Genomic DNA, 11,034 nt, shown 5'->3' on the forward strand with positions numbered 1-11,034 from the left:
CATAACAGCTCTTATTGAGGAAAGGGAGCGAGGATGGGGTGGGGTGGGGTGGGGTGGGGTGGGGTGGGGTGTGGCTGGTGGGAGATCTGGCCTTGGTTGGGGAAGAATTGGCCTGGGATATTCCTTCCCCGGGAAACCTGGCCAGAAGAAGGTTTAGCATGATACACCGTACACCTCTTTATTTGTCTTGGTATCAAATTTAAGAACTAGTGAGGTACTGGTGAGTTGTTCCCCTTAGATGTAGCTGGGCATCTCAGATAAATGCAATTGCGATATGTCACCCACTTTTGACCATTGCGTTTATGTCCATTTACACTTGAGAGGAACAACTCACAACGCTCTCAAGATTAATGTCGTCTAATTTACAATGTCATCGAGTTGCAAGCGCATGTTCAACTCTCCAGAAATTACGTCTTTAAAGAGCAATGGGTTCTCGTGAAATAAACCACACCTCGTTCTCTATTATTGTTTGCGATCTATCGCGTAGCTATCTTTTACAATTTAATAGTTGTATTTATGAAAGGGGGCGGTTGGTAGCCTTGTACTGAACGTTTTGGTTGTCTAGGCAATTATTCATAATACGTAATAGGAATACCTCCTCCTCAATACGTAATTATACATACGTTTTCCCAAAACGCAATGTTACAAACCCCCAATACGCCATGGTACACAGTTTCCACCCCAATGCGTAATGGTCCATATTTACCACCCAATGCGTAATGGTCCATATTTACCACCCAATGCGTAATGATCCATATTTACCCCCTAATGCGCAATGATCCATATTTACCCCCGATGCCTAATGGTCCATATTTACCCCAAATGCGTAATGGTCCATATTTACCACCCAATGCGTAATGGTCAATATTTACCCCCCAATGCGCAATGATCAATATTTACCCCCAATGCGTAATGGTCCATATTTACTACCAATGCGTAATGGTCCATCTTTACCACCCAATGCGTAATGGTCCATATCTTCCCCCAAAGCGTAGTGGTCCATATTTACCCCCAATGCCTAATGGTCCATATTTACCCCCAATGCGTAGTGGTCCATATTTACCCCCAATTCCTTATGGTCCATATTTACCACCCAATGCGTAATGGTCCATATTTACCACCAAACCCTTATGGTCCATATTTACCAACAATGCTTAATGGTCCATATTTACCACCCAATGCGTTATGGTCGATATTTACCCCCCAATTCCTAATGGTCCATATTTACCCCCAAGGCGTAGTGGTCCATATTTACCCCCAATGCGTAATGGTCCATATTTACCCCCAATGCGTAATGGTCCATATTTAACCCCCAATGCGTAATTGTCCATATTTACCCCCAATGCGTAATGATCCATATTTACCCCTGATGCGTAATGGTCCATATTTAACCCCCAATGCGTAACGGTCCATATTTACCCCCAATGCGTAATGATCCATATTTACCCCCAATGCGTAATGGTCCATATTTACCCCCCAATGCGTAATGGTCCATATGTACCCCCCAAAGCGTAATGGTCCATATTTACCCCCCAATGCGTAATGATCCATATTAACCCCCAATGCGTAATGGTCCATATTTACCCCCAATGCCTAATGGTCCATATTTACCACCCAATGCGTAATGGTCCATATTTACCCCCAATGCGTAATGGTCCATATGTACCCCCCAATGCGTAATGGTCCATATTTACCCCCAATGCGCAATGATCCATATTTACCCCCAATGCCTATTGGTCCATATTTACCCCTAATGCGTAATGGTCCATATGTACCACCCAATGCGTAATGGTCCATAATTACCCCCCAATGCGCAATGATCCATATTTACCCCCAATGCGTAATGGTCCATATTTACTACCAATGCGTAATGGTCCATCTTTACCACCCAATGCGAAATGGTCCATATTTACCACCCAATGCGTAATGATCCATATTAACCCCCAATGCGTAATGGTCCATATTTACCCCCAATGCCTAATGGTCCATATTTACCACCCAACGCGTAATGGTCCATATTTACCCCTAATGCGTAATGGTCCATATGTACCACCCAATGCGTAATGGTCCATATTTACCCCCCAATGCGTAATGGTCCATATTTACTCCCTGATGCATAATGATCCATATTTACCCCCAATGCGTTATGATTCATATTTACCGCACAATGCGTTATGATCCATATTTACCCCCCAATGCGCAATGGTCCATATTTACCCCCAATATGTAACGGTCCATATTTACACCCAATGCCTTATGGTCCATATTTACACCCAATGCGTTATGATTCATATTTACCGCACAATGCGTTATGATCCATATTTACCACCCAATGCGTAATGGTCCATATTTACCACCCAATGCGTTATGGTCCATATTTACCATCCAATGCGTTATGATCCATATTTATCCCCCAATGCGTAATGGTCCATATTTACCCCCCAGAGAGAGCATTTCAAAGCTGTGTTCCCAATACACAAAGTAATTGAGTGTATAAATCAATGTTCCTTGTACGTTAGGGTCCACATTTTAATGGTACACACTTGTCACCCAATGCGTAATGGTACACACTTGTCACCATATACATAATGGTACACACTTCTCACCCAATACGTAATAGTACACACTTGTCACCCAATACGTAATGGTACACACTTGTCACCCAATACGTAATAGTACACACTTGTCACGCAATACGTAATGGTACACACTTCTCACCCAATACGTAATAGTACACACTTGTCACGCAATACGTAATGGTACACACTTGTCACCCAATACGTAATAGTACACACTTGTCACGCAATACGTAATGGTACACACTTGTCACCCAATACGTAATGGTACACACTTCTCACCCAATACGTAATAGTACACACTTGTCACCCAATACGTAATGGTACACACTTGTCACCCAATACGTAATAGTACACACTTGTCACGCAATACGTAATGGTACACACTTGTCACCCAATACGTAATAGTACACACTTGTCACCCAATACGTAATGGTATACACTTGTCACCCAATACGTAATAGTACACACTTGTCACCCAATACGTAATAGTACACACTTGTCACCCAATACGTAATAGTACACACTTGTCACGCAATACGTAATGGTACACACTTGTCACCCAATACGTAATGGTACACACTTGTCACGCAATACGTAATAGTACACACTTGTCACCCAATACGTAATAGTAAACACTTGTCACGCAATACGTAATGGTACACACTTGTCACCCAATACGTAATAGTACACACTTGTCACGCAATACGTAATGGTACACACTTCTCACCCAATACGTAATAGTACACACTTGTCACGCAATACGTAATGGTACACACTTGTCACCCAATACGTAATAGTACACACTTGTCACGCAATACGTAATGGTACACACTTGTCACCCAATACGTAATGGTACACACTTCTCACCCAATACGTAATAGTACACACTTGTCACCCAATACGTAATGGTACACACTTGTCACCCAATACGTAATAGTACACACTTGTCACGCAATACGTAATGGTACACACTTGTCACCCAATACGTAATAGTACACACTTGTCACCCAATACGTAATGGTATACACTTGTCACCCAATACGTAATAGTACACACTTGTCACCCAATACGTAATAGTACACACTTGTCACCCAATACGTAATAGTACACACTTGTCACGCAATACGTAATGGTACACACTTGTCACCCAATACGTAATGGTACACACTTGTCACGCAATACGTAATAGTACACACTTGTCACCCAATACGTAATAGTAAACACTTGTCACCCAATACGTAATAGTAAACACTTGTCACGCAATACGTAATGGTACACACTTGTCACCCAATACGTAATGGTACACACTTGTCACGCAATACGTAATAGTACACACTTGTCACCCAATACGTAATAGTAAACACTTGTCACGCAATACGTAATGGTACACACTTGTCACCCAATACGTAATAGTACACACTTGTCACGCAATACGTAATGGTACACACTTGTCACCCAATACGTAATAGTACACACTTGTCACGCAATACGTAATGGTACACACTTGTCACGCAATACGTAATGGTACACACTTGTCACGCAATACGTAATGGTACACACTTGTCACGCAATACGTAATAGTACACACTTGTCACGCAATACGTAATAGTACACACTTGTCACGCAATACGTAATGGTACACACTTGTCACCCAATACGTAATGGTACACACTTCTCACCCAATACGTAATAGTACACACTTGTCACCCAATACGTAATAGTACACACTTGTCACCCAATACGTAATAGTACACACTTGTCACGCAATACGTAATGGTACACACTTGTCACGCAATACGTAATGGTACACACTTGTCACCCAATACGTAATAGTACACACTTGTCACGCAATACGTAATGGTACACACTTGTCACGCAATACGTAATAGTACACACTTGTCACCCAATACGTAATAGTACACACTTGTCACGCAATACGTAATAGTACACACTTGTCACCCAATACGTAATAGTAAACACTTGTCACGCAATACGTAATGGTACACACTTGTCACCCAATACGTAATAGTACACACTTGTCACCCAATACGTAATAGTACACACTTGTCACCCAATACGTAATGGTACACACTTGTCACGCAATACGTAATAGTACACACTTGTCACCCAATACGTAATGGTACACACTTGTCACGCAATACGTAATAGTACACACTTGTCACGCAATACGTCATAGTACACACTTGTCACCCAATACGTAATAGTACACACTTGTCACGCAATACGTAATGGTACACACTTGTCACCCAATACGTAATGGTACACACTTGTCACGCAATACGTAATGGTACACACTTGTCACGCAATACGTAATAGTACACACTTGTCACCCAATACGTAATAGTACACACTTGTCACGCAATACGTAATAGTACACACTTGTCACCCAATACGTAATAGTACACACTTGTCACGCAATACGTAATGGTACACACTTGTCACGCAATACGTAATGGTACACACTTGTCACGCAATACGTAATGGTACACACTTGTCACCCAATACGTAATGGTACACACTTGTCACGCAATACGTAATAGTACACACTTGTCACCCAATACGTAATAGTACACACTTGTCACGCAATACGTAATGGTACACACTTGTCACCCAATACGTAATAGTACACACTTGTCACGCAATACGTAATGGTACACACTTGTCACCCAATACGTAATGGTACACACTTGTCACCCAATACGTAATAGTACACACTTGTCACCCAATACATAATGGTATACATTTGTCACTCAATACTTAATGGTACACACTTGTCACGCAATACGTAATGGTACACACTTGTCACCCAATACGTAATGGTATACACTTGTCACCTAATACGTCATAGTACACACTTGTCACCCAATACATAATGGTACACACTTGTCACCCAATACGTAATGGTATACACTTGTCACCCAATACGTAATGGTACACACTTGTCACGCAATACGTAATAGTACACACTTGTCACCCAATACATAATGGTACACACTTGTCACCCAATACGTAATACTACACACTTGTCACCCAATACGTAATGGTACACACTTGTCACGCAATACGTTATAGTACACACTTGTCACCCAATACGTAATGGTATACACTTGTCACCCAATACGTAATGGTATACACTTGTCACCCAATACGTAATGGTACACACTTGTCACCCAATACGTATTGGTACACACTTGTCACCCAATACGTAATGGTATACACTTGTCACCCAATACGTAATGGTACACACTTGACACCCAATACGTAATAGTACACACTTGTCACGCAATACGTCATAGTACACACTTGTCACCCAATACATAATGGTACACACTTGTCACCCAATACGTCATAGTACACACTTGTCACGCAATACGTCATAGTACACACTTGTCACCCAATACGTAATGGTATACACTTGTCACCCAATACGTAATGGTACACACTTGTCACCCAATACGTAATGGTACACACATGTCAACCAATACATAATGGTGTACACTTGTCACCCAATACGTAATGGTATACACTTGTCACCCAATACGTAATGGTATACACTTGTCATCCAATACGTAATGGTACACACTTGTCATCAAATACGTAATGGTACACACTTGTCACCCTATACGTAATGGTATACACTTGTCACCCAATACGTAATGGTATACACTTGTCACCCAATACGTAATGGTACACACTTGTCACCCAATACGCAACCAACGACATGTTGTACTCAGTGAATGTGATGCACGCAATAAACCAAATCATAGAGTCTAGCTGCCTGATCCCCCTGTAAGTTAGATGACGTGGACTAACCCAAACCCCCTGTAAGTAAGATGACGTTGACTTACCCGACCCCCCTGTAAGTTGGATGACGTTGACTTACCCGTCCCCCTGTAAGTTGGACGATGTGGACTTACCCGACCCCCCTTTAAGTTGGATGACTTGCACTTTACTCGACCCCCCCTGTAAGTTGGATGACGTGGACTTACCGACCCCCCTGTAAGTTGGATGACTTGCACTTACTCGACCCCCCCTGTAAGTTGGATGACGTGGACTAACCCGACCCCCCTGTAAGTTGGATGACGTTGACTTACCCGACCCCCCTGTAAATTGGATGACGTGGACTTACCGACCCCCCTGTAAGTTGGATGACGTTGACTTACCCGTCCCCCTGTAAGTTAGATGATGTGGACTTACCCGACCCTCCTGTAAGTTGGATGACGTGGACTTACCGACCCCCCTGTAAGTTGGATGACGTGGACTTACCCGACCCCCCTGTAAGTTGGATGACGTTGACTTACCCGTCCCCCTGTAAGTTGGATGATGTGGACTTACCCGACCCTCCTGTAAGTTGGATGACGTGGACTTACCGACCCCCCTGTAAGTTGGATGACGTGGACTTACCCGACCCCCCTGTAAGTTGGATGACGTGGACTTACCCGACCCCCCTGTAAGTTGGATGACGTGGACTTACCCGACCCCCCTGTAAGTTGGATGACGTGGACTTACCGACCCCCCTGTAAGTTGGATGACGTGGACTTACCCGACCCCCCTGTAAGTTGGATGACGTGGACTTACCCGACCCCCCTGTAAGTTGGATGACGTGGACTTACCCGACCCCCCTGTAAGTTGGATGACGTGGACTTACCCGACCCCCCTGTAAGTTGGATGACGTGGACTTACCCGACCCCCCTGTAAGTTGGATGACGTGGACTTACCGACCCCCCTGTAAGTTGGATGACGTGGACTTACCCGACCCCCCTGTAAGTTGGATGACGTGGAATTATCTGACCCGGAATTAACAAGGATTGATATCGCTACTCTCGTATATCCGTTTTAGAATATGATGTTTCGAATCAGGCCTTTGAAAGGCATTTAGAAGTGATACACATAGGAAGATAATTTATGGATGTCAACTTCTTTATTATGAGGAACACAACGTTTCGGAGTATATGATTACTCCTTCATCAGGTGAATAAAGGAGTAAGCATATACTCCGAAACGTCGTGTTCCTCATAATAAAGAAGTTGACATCCATAAATTCTCTCCCTTATGTTCAAAATGTCGCATACCGCTAACGATGGATTCCGTAAAATGAAAAATAATAAATTTACCTGTTAATAATACCACCAGTCCCATGCACCGGGCGACGGGGAGACAGACATGCCCTGACAGCCCCATGACCACACTTCCGTGTAGCCTGTGTTTGCAGCAGTCCTAGCGGCCGCTGTGTACACGGTACAGCGTGCAGGCGGACATTGCAGGACATCTAGCTTATCTGTGCGGGAGTGTATCGCCGCGCAACGCTACACAAGTACACCTTCCTCCTTACGTTTCAGGTTCCTCAATCGTTGATTGGTTATCACACAGTCCTATTTGAGTTGTATGAACGTCATTCGAACAACTAAGATAACGGGGTCGATATGAAATATTCACACCACTGACGAGCACCTTTTCCTGATTTGATATAATCCCCGTGTTGGGCTCATTGTACTCGCTGCACGTGCTTCATGTGCGTCTTTCTCATCATTGTTATCCTATCACAACTATTGTGAAAAACGTGAATATGGTATGCAATTAAAGAATATATCTTGATAACCATCATCATCACATATTGAACACTGCCATCGTCATCATCACCACTGGCACACTAAGTCACCGACTATCGTCATCATCAACACCACCGTCGTCATCATCGCCTCACCATGGTCATCAACACCACCGTCATCGTCATCAACACCACCGTCATCGTCATTATCGCACCACCTTCGTCATCATCATTAATTCCACCGTCATCGTCATTATCGCACCACCTTCGTCATCATCATTAATTCCACCGTCATCGTCATTATCGCTCCACCTTCGTCATCATCATTAATTCCACCGTCATCGTCATTATCGCACTACCTTTGTCATCATCATTAATTCCACCGTCATCGTCATTATCGCTCCACCTTCGTCATCATCATTAATTCCACCGTCATCGTCATTATCGCACTACCTTTGTCATCATCATTAATTCCACCGTCATCGTCATTATCGCACTACCTTTGTCATCATCATTAATTCCACCGTCATCGTCATTATCGCACCACCTTCGTCATCATCATTAATTCCACCGTCATCGTCATTATCGCACCACCTTCGTCATCATCATTAATTCCACCGTCATCGTCATTATCGCACTACCTTTGTCATCATCATTAATTCCACCGTCATCGTCATTATCGCTCCACCTTCGTCATCATCATTAATTCCACCGTCATCGTCATTATCGCACTACCTTTGTCATCATCATTAATTCCACCGTCATCGTCATTATCGCACTACCTTTGTCATCATCATTAATTCCACCGTCATCGTCATTATCGCACCACCTTCGTCATCATCATTAATTCCACCGTCATCGTCATTATCGCACCACCTTCGTCATCATCATTAATTCCACCGTCATCGTCATTATCGCACTACCTTTGTCATCATCATTAATTCCACCGTCATCGTCATTATCGCTCCACCTTCGTCATCATCATTAATTCCACCGTCATCGTCATTATCGCTCCACTTTCGTCACCATCACTTTACCATCGTCAATCAACACCACCGTCATCGTCCTTATCGCACCACCATCGTCATCATCATTAATTCCACCGTCATCGTCATTATCGCTCCACTTTCGTCACCATCACTTTACCATCGTCATCGTCAACACCACTAGCATCGTCGTTATCGCACCACCTTCGTCATCATCGCCACTGTCTCACTAAGTCACCGACTATCGTCATCATCAACACCTACTTCATTATCATCGCCTCACCTTCGTCATCATCGGGGCGGTCGGGTAGCCTAGTGGTTAAAGCGTTCGCTCGTCACGCTGACGTCCCGGGTTCGATTCCCGACATGGGTACAGTGTGTGAAGCCCATGTCTGGAGTCAACCGTCGTGAAATTGCTTGAATATTGCTAAAAGCGGCGTTAAACCATACACACTCACTCACTCACACACTGCACCGTGAGCGCCAACGGAAAATAGGGCAAAGGCTGAATACAAGAACAAATTCACCAGCTTTTTGAAAAGAGTTAAGCTTCTCATAATATTAAAGGGGATAGTTGGCTTGATCATTGCAGCATTATTTTTAACAGCAAAAAAATACGTCTTTAGAAATAGGAAATGAAACTGACAGCTCTGCACAGATAAGTGAGTTTGAATCCCTTATAATAGAATCTTCTACAGTTGAAGAAATACACAACGCTTTTACGCATTTAAAAAATGGAAAATCACCTGGAATTGATAAACTGCTCATTGAAATGATTAAGTCTTCGGAACCAATTATAATGCCCTTCCTACTTTCTTTGTTTAACACGATCTTTAACAGTGGATGTTTCTAGACTTATGGACTAAGGCAATTATTATCCCGTTGCATAAAAAGGGCGACATACATAATCTCGATAATTACAGAAGAATATCATTACTAAAGTACTCACGGAAATAAAACAAAGCTGTTTTTCTCAATTTAAAAATCGACACAAAGTGTTACGTAGCTGTAAATACGAAATAACAAAACAACTCGTCTGGATTTGCTAGTTTGATCTCAGTGAACAATACAAAATGTACTTTACAGGAGGTAATTTGTCGGCACTTTCAACATTCAAAAATAAAACAAAGTCCAAATTGACATAGCAGAAACAGACTATAGGCATTATGCACCTGTTCTCACCTGTCGTCAAGGTGTCATAGGTCACCTTGATCTACTTACACCTGGTTATGCCCTGTTTCACAATAGACTGTTTTATTCACATTTTTACACATTTTTACGTGTAAAAAGGCATAAAAAACATTTGATACGCTGTATTTGTGCCACGGCCCAATTAGGACTAATTTAGTTGTTTGAATATTTACATATTTTGTATATTAACTGCATTTATTTAAGATCTGAGGTCGAAAAAACAGGTTTTTTTCATTTCCGTGAGTACTTTAAGTTCACTAGGAAATATGTATACATGTGTATTAAATGAAGGCCTTCAAAATGGGCATATTTATGAGTAAAGTTTCTGAAAATCAAACAGATTTTCGCCAAGATTATTAGAATATAGATAATATTTTTGACCGTATGTGCAATTATTGAAAAATGTCTATGTAAAATGAAGCTATTGCATGTAGTCTTAATCTATTAAAAGAAAGCTTTGGATTATTTCAATCGAGAAAAGCTATTGGAATTTATTGTCTTCTTTTGGCCTAAGTGGTAAAATGCTGAGGGATTTACAAAGTGTTTTTAATCATTTAAAGTTTGTGTCAGATGAAATACAGATTTCACAGATTATTTTGACTGTCCATTTAGTTTAAGACAAGGATGTACACTGAGCGCTATGCTATTCTCATTGTTTATAAATTAACTAGCTACAGACGTTATGGCACCTGGGATTCAACTCTCTCCA

At 42.3% G+C, this 11,034-nt stretch overlaps 1 protein-coding gene across 2 annotated transcripts in view; it reads right to left on the minus strand.

Annotated features, from left to right (window-relative positions):
- LOC124128791 (uncharacterized protein YBL113C-like) overlaps positions 1 to 7,915 on the minus strand; it is a 63,287-nt gene extending 55,372 nt beyond the window's left edge. Inside the window, exon 1 of one of the 2 annotated variants that reach the window (XM_048402075.1) lies at positions 7,715 to 7,915. In XM_048402075.1, coding sequence (XP_048258032.1) covers positions 7,715 to 7,781 — 67 coding nt within the window. In that variant the 5' untranslated portion in view covers positions 7,782 to 7,915. The remainder of the gene's footprint in view (positions 1 to 7,714) is intronic. The other variant, XM_048402074.1, reaches the window with a different exon arrangement.
- Positions 7,916 to 11,034: the final 3,119 nt, after the last annotated feature.

The sequence above is a fragment of the Haliotis rufescens genome, unplaced genomic scaffold (genome assembly GCF_023055435.1).
Source record: "Haliotis rufescens isolate VD_foot unplaced genomic scaffold, xgHalRufe1.0.p SCAF_24, whole genome shotgun sequence".
Classification (NCBI taxonomy): Eukaryota; Metazoa; Mollusca; class Gastropoda; order Lepetellida; family Haliotidae; genus Haliotis; species Haliotis rufescens.